This window comes from Cheilinus undulatus, linkage group 21 (assembly GCF_018320785.1).
Source record: "Cheilinus undulatus linkage group 21, ASM1832078v1, whole genome shotgun sequence".
NCBI classification, from domain to species: domain Eukaryota; kingdom Metazoa; phylum Chordata; class Actinopteri; order Labriformes; family Labridae; genus Cheilinus; species Cheilinus undulatus.
The window spans coordinates 3965842-3979408 of NC_054885.1; the positions used below are offsets into that span (position 1 = coordinate 3965842).

The 13567-nt window shown below is 41.1% G+C and overlaps 1 protein-coding gene across 5 annotated transcripts in view; it reads right to left on the reverse strand.

The window, feature by feature from the left end:
- Positions 1-716: 716 nt before the first annotated feature.
- The window catches only part of LOC121529520 (protein Wiz-like), a 45681-nt gene continuing 32830 nt past the window's right edge, over positions 717-13567 (reverse strand). For all 5 annotated transcript variants that reach the window (XM_041817440.1, XM_041817438.1, XM_041817441.1 and 2 more), the window contains 5 exons: positions 12856-13422; positions 9709-9920; positions 4945-5179; positions 3819-3984; positions 717-2873 (listed from right to left, as the gene is read on the reverse strand). In XM_041817440.1, coding sequence (XP_041673374.1) covers positions 2528-2873; positions 3819-3984; positions 4945-5179; positions 9709-9920; positions 12856-13422 — 1526 coding nt within the window. In that variant the 3' untranslated portion in view covers positions 717-2527. The remainder of the gene's footprint in view (positions 2874-3818; positions 3985-4944; positions 5180-9708; positions 9921-12855; positions 13423-13567) is intronic.

Genomic DNA, 13567 nt, shown 5'->3' on the forward strand with positions numbered 1-13567 from the left:
TGTTATTATAATAGCTCAGTCTGACAGCCAAAGGTTTCAGGATGCAGAGGCCGTGAAAATGGATTATTTTGATCTGGTGTAGTGTTTTAGTGAACGACTATCAAGGCCACAACTAGGATGCTGGACAGAAATCCAACGTTTGATTTTTATCTTCTTATTTTATGATTTTTTCCATCAATCAGTGGCGCTGCCATTAGAGGCATAAGGCAAATTAAACTGTTTCCCATTTGTTCATTTCTAGGAAACTAAAAACAAGAAAATGAAAAATGAGATACAAACAAAAACGGTTTTCATTCAGAATTTTTAGGTTCTCAATTTAATGAACTGCCTGAAAGAACCAAGTGCATGACTTTTCCCCTGATTTGCTTCTCAGTTTGTTTACTGATTTTTATGAAAGCCCATTACCGCCACCTAAAAATGAAAAATGTGGAAGGGAGGCAATAGAAAAAAAAGGATATTGAAATCATGACTTTTTAATTGCATAATTTTAACTCATAACTATGACTTTATCTGATAATTTAAACTTTTTAATCCCATAATTTTGACTTTTTTAATCTCAAATTATGACATTATTGTCTCATAATTTTGACTTTTAATCTCATAATTTCAAACTCATTATTTCAGCTTTTTTATCTCAAAATTTTCGAATTTTTTATCTCTTGATTATGACTTTTAATCTCATAATTTTTATCTCATAATTTTCCAATTTTTTTAATCTCATAATTTCAGGATTTTAATCTCAAAATAGAGACTTTTATATCTCAAAATTATGACTTTTTTATCTCAAAATTTCGACTTTTTTATCTCAAAATTTCGACTTTTTTATCTCTGGATTATGACTTTCAATCCCATAATTTTTTTATCTCATAACTTCGAATTTTTTCCCAATAATTTTAAATTTGTTCATCCCATTATTTCAACTCTTTTATCTCATAATTATGACTTTTTTTATCTCATAATTTTAAACTACTAATTTTGACTTTTTATACAACAATTATGACTTTTTTATCTTATAATTTTGACTTTTTTTTTAAAGTCATAGTTATCAATTTTAATCTCACAATTATGACTTAGATTTTTTTCCAAGAATTACCTTACTTGTGCATTTTTTCCTTTATTTGGCGTAAATGGGCTTCTATAGATTTTGAATTTCTTGAATCAAAATAAAAAAACATTTTTTTGTAAAGTCATGATGGTCAGGGACCATTGTTTAGTCTGTCAAGTGGTTAAGACCAGCAAAAGTCACCACCATAGTGTAGTCAGACCTCAGCATAAGCCACATTCACCCAAAGAGTCCAGATAGAAGTTTTATTTCAAGGCATATGGAGAAAAAAATAAAGCCTTGGTTGCCATGAAGTATTTCTGAAAAAACACTGAGTTGTGATTATTTTGACTTACGCTTTGATTTTGATGATTTGTGACAAAATGCGACATTTTTACCATAATTCTCGTCTTAAATTAAAAGAAAAATTTTTTTGAAAGTGTACAAACAGCTGATGAGTACGTTACTTTGCAATTTCTGCAAAAACAAAGGGAGAGGGAGTTGCCTTTCACTGAATCATGGTAGTTGGAGTTAGTTTGGCTTACATCTGTGTTCCAAATGTGCATCGTCTCTGCTGCAAAATACTTACATCACCACCCCAGTTCCAAAAAAGTTAGGGCGCTGTGTAGCATGCAAATAAAAAGTAAGCAATGCAAATCTTATTCCTTTCAGCAAATGGATGAAATGGTAAAATTTCTCAGTTTTTATCACGTTATATTGTTAATAAAATATGGGTTTGTGAGATTTGCATTCAGTTTTTTTTTACATTTTACACAGCTCCCCAACTTTTTGGAATTTGGGTTGTAAAATGGTACTTTAAATTAATCTTTGCATCTCCTGCAATTTGAAAATTGCATTCAGGTCTTATTTTTTTTTCTCTTCATTCCTTGAAATAAGGGGTTTATCTTGGCTGGTCAGGTGAGTGAGCTTTAGATTAAGAGTGATGAGATATGTTAACAGATATGCCTGCTTAGACTGGAGTTTTTGCAGTGCGAGAGGCTAAAACCACAGCTACCAGTGTACTGACAGAAGTGGTCAGACTCTCTTTGGTCTAAGGAGGGTAAATAACGGGGGAACAAGGGGAGAGAGGGGGCATAAATGTAATAAAAATGGGGAGGAGGGTGTTTGATAAAGGGCTACATTAACGCTTGAATCAGCCAGTGAACTGTTCCCACAATCACCTGGACATTCAATCGAAACAAGGCAAAAAAAACAACAAATCATTGGTTCTTTTCGTCTCATAACCTTGGACTCTTCCCACAATCGTCTGTCCCTGGTGCACAGGTAAGCCAGGAGAGCTTGGTTCCCATGGTAACGGGACTTAGTAACAGTCTGGAAAGCTGCTTCAAAGGTGCTCAGAGGGCTCTTTGGAGGGCAAACACTCCTCCTCGACAACACTCTGCGAAGGCCGAAGGAAAGAAACAGATGGACGAGAAAGAAAAAAAAAAAAACTGAAGGAGGCGCGATGGAGGAACGACTCTGAGCTCACACCGTCTGGGCGGGGAGGGGGAGTGGAGCCGGAGACGGGGCGGGCTGCTCCTCAGAGACCTTTACAATCTTTGTGGCAGTGAAAGGCGGAGCAGACTCGGAAGGAGGCGTGGGGGAGCTGCTGTTAGGAGCTGAGGTGCGGGTCGGGGTGGAGGCGGTGCTGGAGGTAGAGGTGGAGGCCTGGACCGGGGCGGGGGCGTCTTCGGTCGAGGCGGGGGGGCCAGCGGAGGCTTCTTTAGGAGCAGCAGGCTTGTTGTAGTTCATGTTGAGGATGTGCTGCTGGAGGTGTCTGATCCAGTCCTCTTGCACCGACAGCGGGCCGTGAAACTCCACCTCGCAGAACCTGAAACAAAGAAAAAAATACTTATTTTACATTCATGAGTCACCAAAGCAGGTTCATGTTAGGGGTGTTTATGCAGGCCCCCCAAGTACGCGGGTGGCCTGGGTTCAGGTCTGGCCTGTGGCACCTTTCCTGCATGTTTCTCCCCCACTCTCTCATGCCTATTTCTGACTCTATCCACCGTCCTCCTCTATAAATAAAGGCCCAAACATTATTCTAAAAATGTAGAATCCTTTGCAACGAGCCTCGACTTGTGACACGCCCCACTTTCGTTGGGAGAGGAAAATCTGGCCTGAAATCATGTTGTGTGGCCAGCCTTAGCCTGATCCCACATAAGCAGAGCAAAGTGGATGGAAGGAGTACATCATGTTTAGCATTCTTTAATAAACAATGACAATTATTCCCATTTTCCAAAGCAAATTGTTCCAAGGGGAGAAAAGGACACATGCAAAAATATTCAATGTGGCTCCTGTGCATGGTGAAGTTAAGCTCTGCAGACCTAGAGTGATCAGTAATCTACTGAGCATGTCTTTGGACCCTGAGGGAACCCATGCATGCACAGGAAGAGTATGCAAGTTCACTCAGCGAGGTCCTTGAGGTTAAGGGTTGAACTCCCTTGCTATGCATTTTTTACATTGCAAAAAAAGGTGTTCTAAAAGATGCATGATGACAGTTTTCCTACTATGGTGCAGCTCTAATACCAACCGTTGATGCTAAACTGAGCAGTAGGCTCTGTTGTACTCTCACTCTGCAGTTATTTCTGTATTTCAGCCCTCATTCATGTTGCCAGAAAATCCCAAATGAGTCACTGTTCTCAATATAGAGCAGAAGCAACTAAAAGTGGAGTAAACCCAGCAGGGGGGCGGGGCTGGGGATTTCTGCTCAGGGCTTTAACAACTATTACAGATACATCTAGTAGCGTTAGCAGCCGTGAATATTTCCACTCACCGGCACTTCAGGGTGTAGAACTTCCCCACCAGTTTGACCAGCGGGTAGGACGGGGGTTTGGGCACCAGGGCGGGGACGGTGCTTGTGCGTGGAGGCTTCGGGGGGCCGCTGTCCCTCTCTGTTCCTTCAGAAAGAGACGGGTGCTTCAACGGCCGACGTTCAAAACCTGAAAAAGAGGACAGGGAGGCGAAGGAGAGGGTTGGTGCAAAGTAGAGCTGCACCAAAACACTACAGCAGGGATACTCAACGTGTGGCTCTGGAGCCTCATGTGGCTGTTTTGTGATGATTTGTGGCTCTTTTATGTCTTAATTTGAAATATCATTCCCCCACAAAACCTTAAAAAAGGGAAACCATAACCTCAGAAATTATCAATTGCAAGTCACATTAATCAGTCTGTTTTCCACACTGTTACACTAGGCTTTTTGTCTATACTTCTATTGACATTATCTGCAAATTTTTTCCCCTTTTTTCCATTTTTTTTTTTTGCCACTTTTAATGCATTTTTAATGCTTTAAGCCCACTTTTGACACGTCTTTTTTTTGCAACTTTTTGCAACTCTTTCCCCATTTCTGCCACTTTTCAAACATTTAAGCTGTCTTCCGCCATTAAATGCCACTTTTTACTTAATTTTTCGCCAATCTTTGCTGCTTTTTGCCCATTCTACCATATTTTGCCCATTGTAGTCACTTTTCACTCACTTTTTTGTCATGTTTTTGACACTTTTTGACCATTTTTGCCACCTGTAACTCTTTTGTTGTCACTTCTCACCCAAATTTGCCACTTTCTGCTCTTTTTGTCACTTTTTCTCCCCATTTTTGTCACCTTTCACCCAGTTTTTGACATTTTATGCCTACTTTTCACCCTTTTTTGCCGCTTTTTGACTATTTTTCCCCCTTTGACTTATTTTTATTACCACTTTAATCCATTTTTTCCACTTTTCATTACATAGATTTTTGGTCTTGCAAAGGTATTTTTCAACAATTGTCCTTTGGTTGAGCAGGGTTGAGTAACACTGCACTACAGCGTGAGCGTGTTAGACCAGGGGAATATTCTCCCTTTCACATTTGATTTTAAAACCACAACAGATTGAATGCTAAATAAAAACATATGCTGCATGATTGGGTACCTCTGGGCAGGCGGACGTTGAGCTCACTGCGTGCCACCTGTGCCTGCAGCGGGAGGCCACCGGCGAGCCGTGATGGACTGGGACTGCTGCCTCCAGATCTGATGGAAGAGCCCTGCAGGTTGTTATCAGCGTCATCCTCGGCCGTCTTGGAAGAGCTGTGGCTGACCTCACGACTCAGCGGCCGCACCAGACCGACAGCCAAAGATGAGGAGGACCAATGGGAGGAGGAGGACTTCTGTGATGACAACAAGAGAAAAATATCAGAAATTTAGAGACATTAAGGGCTGGAAGTCCTGCTGAAAAGCAGCATACTACTTTAGATAGGAAAAATGAAACCTCCAGTTCTGAGAAATTATCAACCAATGCAAAAGTCTTGCTGCAAAAGCCAAATAATCCATGTTAGGTCCAGTATTTAAACGTCCATTTACAGCAGAAATAAATGTTTACAGCCAGGGACAGGGAACATTTAACTGCATGATTAGAGGCCAGGTAAGGCTGACTAACAGGTACAGGACATTACTTACTCTGTATTCAGACCTCCTTCACCTTTTTCATCTTTGTTGTGTTGCAGCCTGATGCTATAGTCATTTAAATTCATTAACAAGCATTCAGACTCTTTACTCAGTCCTTAATTAAGGCATCTTTCCCTGCAATTACATTGTGAAGCCTCTTTGAATATGATGCAAGAAGCTTTGCACACCTGGATGCTGGGATCTTCTGCCATGTCTGAGATCCTGAGCGCTGCAGGACAGGTTTTTAATGAGGATATCTGTGCTTTGCTACATTCCCACAACCCTGACCAGTCTCCCAGTCCTTACTGCTGCAAAACACCCCCACAGCATGATGCTGCCACCATCATGCTTCACTGTAGGGATGGTACTGGGCAGGGATGAGCATGCCTGGTTTCTTCCAGACATAACGTTTAGAATTCAGGCCAAACAGTAAAACAATCTTGGTTTCATCAGACCAGAGAATCTTTTACTCACTGTCTGAGAGTCCATCGGGTGCTCTTATTCAAACTTCTAATGTATATTGTACTGAAAGAAGGCTTCTATCGAGCCACTCTGCAATAAAGCCAGATCAAGGGAGGGCTGCAGTGATGGTTGTCCTTCTGGAACTTAGGTACTTTCCTACGGAGGCCACTGTGCTCTAGGGTCACAACTAATGACAATTTGTTTCACACATCCATCTTCCACAGACAGCATTTGGGAAACGGCAGAGCCTTTGATTAAAAAAAAAAAAAAAAAAAAAAAAAAAAAAACTCGGAGGCTGATTGGATGAACATTCTGTCTGTCACATCTTTACAGGCCAATCAGAGCAACAAAACACGAGACGTCATAGCCCCAAACCGAGGTGCGCTGCAACTGACAAACTCCATAGAGAGTTGCATAACGTGAACCATGGCGACTGTAGACATGCCAGTACACGACTTTTGTCGTCTTTGAAAAGAAAACAACTCACTGCTGTTCTTTGTTCTTCTTTTAATGAAGCAATGTCGTCAAGTTCTGATAAAAGTGGCGCTTAAGCAGCATCCATGCTTATGTCCTTCGCCATAATTGCACTGGTCTCTTGTTGCTGCTTGCTTACGTCACGACTCTGCTGCACCCGAAAGTACTGCCCCTCGACGCTGATTGGTCCTTTCACTTTCTAACAGGGCCCAAAAGGGTTCGGATGGAAGATTTGCAAGATGGAATCGCCACGAAAAACACGGAAACAGGCGTATACATCTGCTTTGCAAGGTTACTAGTCAGGTGGAATTCCCCACATTTACTTGATCGCTGTTATACAGGTAATATGCCATGAAGACTCAAAATTATGCTTGCATTGCTGTCATGCTAGATGATCAGCAAGCTCCACTATACATGTATCGCAGATAATCTTTATGTTATAGAATCAAAGCTCTATTTTTTAACAGTTGAAGACGAGTGAGGAGCGACTGTCACACACATAACCTACATAAACAAGGATGAATGTCCCGTTTCAGCTGTGAGAGCGACAATAAAAGTCCCAACTTCTCCTGTGTCTGCTCCTTGCTTACAGCTAACAGTTGGCAACAACCCTGTAATCCCATTTCTACCCCTTAGCCCTTATCTTAGCCCTTCCCCTTGGTTTTGCGCATTCACGTCAGGTGAAGGGGTGTCCCAATTCTCTTTTGATTCAAGGGCTAAGAGCTACATAGCCCTTGAAATGAAGATTTTTCAGGACTGCACTTGAAAGCAAGGGGTATGATGAATTTCCCACCATGCACTGAGTTCACTTGCAAAATGGCACAGCAGACTACAAAGGAGGAGTGTAAATGTAAATATTTTCAGCACAATTCTTATGGAAAATATAACAGTTGTGTTTTCACATATATTCAATCTTTGGCTACTAGGGATGGGAGTTTAATGTATTTTTAGTATCTACACGTGTAAACGAGGGCTATTAACTGTAAATAAATAGAGAAGATGAACACAGAGATCCACAGTATGAACGAGATGGTCGAAACTTTAGTGTCACCTCTGATTTAGCACTGTTTATCGACAATGGCCGCGGTTACAAGATGTTTTTTTATTCAGAATTAAATAATTCGGAATTAAAGTATTCTCCTTCACGTTAACACGGAAATAGTAATTCTGAATTGAGGTTTACATGGAAAACACGTTTAATCGCCTTTATTCAATTCCACTTAAGGTCTGGGGGTTGTGAAGGATTCTGAATAGACAGGGGGCGGACATGACGTATTTACGTCTACCGGGAGAAAACAAGCTCCGTCTGCTTCCACCCAATAAATAAATAAATAGTCTCGGCTTGAGTCCAACGCTTGCTTTGGGCGGCCATCCTGGAATATGTGCCCGCTAGCACGGAATATGTGCCTCATCACGACAGGACAAGGGAACCAGCGTGCGCAGAACGACCAGAATAAATCTTAAGCGGAATGAACGTATACATGATCGAGGAATTATTCAATTTGGATTAAAAAACAGAATAAACCAGCCACTAACTTTGGATTTAAGTTCAATTTGGAATGGTAATTTTCATTTGGAATAAGGTGTTTACAAGGTCATTTTTAATCTTTTTAAAGAGGATTTAATTTTTATTCTGAATTAAAGGGAAATTAAAGCTCTCATGTAAACGTAGCCATTGTGTGATGATGATCAAGTGGCGCTCGTTTCTTAAGGGAAGGTTTTCACCCCTACCCCTTACTTCTCTGTTTCAATGGTGAAGGGGAAGGGTTAAGGGGTCCAAAGTCTCTGCTGTACTTCCTGACTTTTGTCAGGACTATGAAGCAGAAGTTTAACACCTTCATTTGCAGTGTTGAGCATAAACGCTTGTTGATGTTTATACATTTTGGGATGTGGCAATGATGCATCGGCCCCCTCCGTAAAGCTGTTTCGCGTCACAGTCGTTGATTTGCATGCAACTCCAAACAAATATTGCAAGGAGGTGAAATGGCTTACTGCATATCAATCTCCCCGCTGGAAAACAACGCAATAAATGCATTCAGCGGGAAAAAAATGCATCAAACAAATCATCAACAATGACATCTGTTGTCTACAAATGCTGACGATTTGTTGCATCTTTAGTGTGCATCAGAAATGTTTCTGTAGCCTTCCTCAGATCTGTGCCTGTCAACAATCCTGTCTCTGCAGCTCCTTCGACCTCACGCCAGGTGTGAGGTCTTCTACAGAGAGGTGTGTGCCTTTAAAATCATGTCCCATCAGGTTAATTTAGCACAGGTGGACTCCAGTCAATGTGTAGAAACATTTCAGCAAAGATCAGAGAAATGGGAGAAGCCTGAGCTACATTTACAGTGTAGCTGGAAAGGTTCTGAATACTTACATCAATGTAAAACAAATATCCAAAAAACTAATTATATATGCTTCTGTAATGGTCATTCAATTTCAAAGTGTAGAAGGACAAAAACATGGCTTAAAAGAAGTCCAAAGGCCAAAAACATTGAGTTAAAGCTCACTAAAGTCTAATAATAAATCATAATTTCCATTGAAAATAGAATAATGAGTCTTTAAAATGACAGATGACTCATTTTCCACTAATTGGCTGCATCATTGTTGGTCTCTAGCGTGAGTATACGTTCATTCGGGCTCTGATTCCTGCTCGGTTACAGACGTCAGAGAACAATAACTGCAGCTCAGTGAGATTCAGAGAAAAAATCCTTTTCAATATGATTACAAGGACGTTTAAATTCATTCTGTATGTGTGTCACACCTCTGCAGGGGAAAAGGTGTGACAGTGACGCAAATGCACCAGAAAGTAATTCAGCGGGGAGAAAAGAAAAAAAAAAAAAAAGTACATTTTCGTCTATCAACAGCTCGCCATAATTTATCTTTGTATGAAACATAAGCTGCCAGGCACCCCGGTTACTATGGCAACTATCAAGTCAATAGCTGAGCTGTTCTGGCATCTGTCCCCACAGTGATTTTTAGCTGGGTGTAAAGACACCGAATCTACAGTAATGCTCAAAGCTGTTAGACAACACGTCTGAAGCTTTCCAAGACACAAAATGTCTGTCGAGCCGCCAGCTGAGGCGTGTTAGATCTGCGAGCATGACGCCTGTTCAAAGACAGTGTGAGGAGAGTGAGCGTGTCAGCGAGGCAGCACACTGTGTTAGGATCCTGTATTATACCGTCTGCACTCAGGAAACTCCGCGCCGGCAACAAAAGACAGCGCCGCAGTGTCAGAGAGCAGAGATAAAGCCGGGTAATAACAGCGGCCGCTCTGACCCCAAGCATCGCACTCGCTCCAATTACTCTCTCTCCTCACCTTCTTCAGGGTGGAGCGGCTGCCCTGCATGTAGCTACGATGCATCTCCAACACCTTCTGAGGCCTGCTGCGCATCCAGGCGCTGAGCGTCTCGATGGGGGAGCCATTAACGCACCACTCGGTCACACCGAACTGCCTCAGGTGGGCTCGCGCGTGGCTGGCCAGAGCTTTACGGTTCTCGAAGAAGAAGCCGCACAGCTCACAGCTGGGATCTGAAAACACAGAGGAGGAGGATAAGAAGAGAAAAGTCATTTTAAGGAGTAATAAATGCACAGCAGAAGGGTGCCGGATAGCCTAAAGTAGTGGTTTGCAACCTTTTCAGCCCTCGACCCCCAAACTAAAGGTGACCACCACTGTACCTGAGGGTGCTTGAACACAGCCATGCATATTCAAGAACAGTCATGTGCAGACAAGGCTGTCCATTAGTGGGATAAAGGGGGAGGTTTCTGGGGCCCAGCGGGACTGGGGGTCCATATTAAGCTGTGATATCCATATTTTATATCTAAACTGAATAATACCCATTCTTATCATAGCAATATATATATCTTTATTTGTTAATTTGTGCCTAAGTATATAGCTTGCTTATAAATATAAATCCCTTTTCTTAAAAACAGAATTATAATGGTTTAAAAATGGCTAAAATGGGTAAAAATGGCTCAAATTGGTGCAAAGGTGGCGAAATTGGATAAATAAAGGTAGCAGAAATATATTAGAAGTGGCAAAAATTAGATAAAAGTGGCAAAAAAATAAGCAAAAATTGGTTAGAGCATCAAAAACAGGCATAGAGAGTGGTAAAAAGGGATTAAAAAGTAGCAGAAATAGGTGGGAAATTCAGTGAAATGGGATTTAAAAGTGGGGAAAAAATGGTTAACACTGGAAAATAATCATTGGCTGAGGCAGAAAAATAAGCAAAATGGGCAAAAAAAAGTGGTAAAGATGGGTCAACAGAGGCAACAGTTGGTGTAAAATGTCAAGAATTGGCTTAGAAATGGAAAAAATGGGCAGAAAAATATGTTGAAAAGGTTTAAAATGAACAAAAATGGGTTACAAGTAGCAAAAAATGATGGGAAATAGTGACAAAAACAGGTTAAAATTTGGCAAAATAGGTGTAAAGTGGCAAAAGTTGGTAAAAAAAAAGAGGCAAAAATGAGTCCACATAATACAGTATTGATAATAAGTGGAAAATAATAGTGTGTGGGAAAAGTGGTTAAAAATTGGCACAAGTAAATACTTTTCACATCAGAACCAAATAACAGTTTGATACACTTTTCAGCTCCAAAATGAGGGAACTGTTAGCCAGGATGCTAGCACCAATGCTACTGATAAAACACACACTTTAAAGCTTTTTTGAACACTACACCTCCTTAGTGAGGAATCTTGATCTAAATACCAGAATGTTTTCAACCACTCAAAATTAGTTCTGGGTGGAAAGTGACCCAATGATGAGTAAAAAGTGGCAAAAACATTGCAAAATGAGTGAAAAGTGACTTAAATGGGCAAAAATCAGAAAAAAAGGTGGGGGAAATGGACAAAAAAATGGTATTTAATAGCAAAAGGCAGCTTAAATGGGTGAGAAGTGTCAAAAAGGGGAGAAAAAGTGACACAAGTCAGTGGCAAAAATGGCCTTAAAGCAGCAAACACTGGAAAAAGGTGTCAAAAAAGGGCAGAAAGTGGTAAAAAAAAATGAGTGACAGGTAACAAAAATGGTCCAAAAGTGGCAAAAACATGGAGAAAAATTAGTGAAAAGTGACTAAAATGGTTAAAAATCAGAAAAAAGGTGGAGAAAATGGGTGGGAAGTGACCAAATAATGAGCTAAAATTGGCTTAAATGGGCAAAAAGATAAAAGGTTGGGAAAATGGGCAAAAAGTAGCATTTATTTGCAAAAGGCAGCTTGAATGGGAGAGAAGTGGCAAAAAGGGGCAAAAAATTGCAAAAAGCAGGATAAAAGTGTCAAAAAGGGGAGAAAAGTGACAAAAAGCAGTGGAAAAAAGGGCTTAAAGCGGCAAACACTGGAAAAAGGTGGCGAAAGAGGGCAGAAAGTGGCAAAAAAAAAGAGTTACGGGTGGTAAAAATGGTCCAAAAGTGGAAAAACATTGCAAAAAAATGAGTGAAAAGTCACTAAATTGGGCAAAAAGCAGAAAAAAGGCGTGAAAAATGGGCAAAAAGCATGGAAGAGTGGCTCTTAGTGGCACTTAATTGGAAAACACGGCTCAAATGGGCAAAAAGTGGGCAAAAAAATATCAAAAAGCTGGATAAAAATGTCAAAAATGGGCTGAAAGCAGTAAAAATTGAATAAAAGTGGCAAAAATTTGCAAATAAGGGCAATAGAAATATACAGAAAAAAATTAAAGGTTGACAATTAAAGCCTACTGTGTAAGTGTGGGAAACAAACTGTTACTTGCAATGGAGAATTTCTGAGGTAAAATTTCCCCTTTTAAGGTTTTCTAGGGGAATAATGTTTCAAATTAAGGCCAAAAAGAGCCCTGAATATCACAAATGAGCCACACATTGAGTATCACTGCTTTAACGCATTTCATAGAGACTGTGGTGTTTATGACAGACGTTCCAAGACAAACAATATCAAATTTGGTTAATCAAAAATATTACTGGTTTAGCAAGCTTGTCTTAAGTCACGGAAACACTGAGTTAACTGTCAAATGGAGCTCTGCTCATCTAAAAAGAGATCTTGGAGCCCCCCCCAAGCATATATTTAGCAAAAGTAGAGCCCCTTGAGATCCCATGCAAAATAACCCATACATATCTGTCAAAATTACAGATTTTTAAAATTCTATTGATAAGATTCCAACAGAAAATTTAGGTGAAGCAAATATAATTTTGACAACATCAAAAAGACGAGTCCTGGGCCACCCTTGAGATCATTGGTGCACATCCTATGGTAGCTACAGTGGTGGGAGGCTGCATTCTAGTTTAGTAAAGAGTATTTGACAGGGGTTGAGGGTCTGCACTAAAAAACAGTAAGTCTTAGGTTCATTAGTGATTCTGATGCAGACTACCAAGGACCGTTACTGTTAGCATCCCTAGTGTAAATGCTGCAAAAGAACATTCTTCTACATTTCCTTTCATTTCCTGGTTTATTGTAAAAAAAAAAAACCTTGAAAGAATAAAAACAAGCTCTCAGGACTCACCCTGGTGTCCGGGTTTATCCGGGGAGGGTTTCCTCTTGTAGGAGTAGTCATGCGGCACAGGTGAGAAAGTCTTCAGCTGATGTGTCGGAGACTGGCCGGTCCCTGCTGATTGGCTCTCCTCTGACAGCGGCCGTTTTCCCAGCGTCGACATCCTGGAGAAGAACTTCCCTCCAGATGCGCTAACAGACGTCAGACCCTGTTTGTGGAGTCGAGACCCCGACTGTAACAAACTCAGAGGAGATTTTCTGTATTTGGAGGACTGGAAGGCTGAAACGCTGTGACCCTCAGAGCTGCTGAAGCTCGCCGTGGTCTCCCACGGAGGACTGTTCGCTCCCTGGCTCGACTCCTTCTTCACCCCCTGGTCCGAGACGGAGGAGGGGCCGGCCCTTCTCTTGTGCATAACCTCTCTCAGGGTGTCGATGGGCGAGCCGTTGACGGACCACTCGGTGATGCCCATCTGACGGAGGTGGGAGCGGGCGTGGCTTGAGAGGCCTTTACGGTTCTCGAAGTACTCGCCACAGAACTCGCAGCGGATGTCCCGAGTCGGCTCCACGTCGTTGGACATGGCTGCAGAAAGAACGAAGAGTGAAGTTCTGTATGAAAAAAAAACACCTTATCCTACCTTATCTAAATTTACCTTAACTATATTTAACTTGTCATATCTCACTCTTAATCTATCTCTACTAATCTCAACTTAAGTTATCTAAACTGA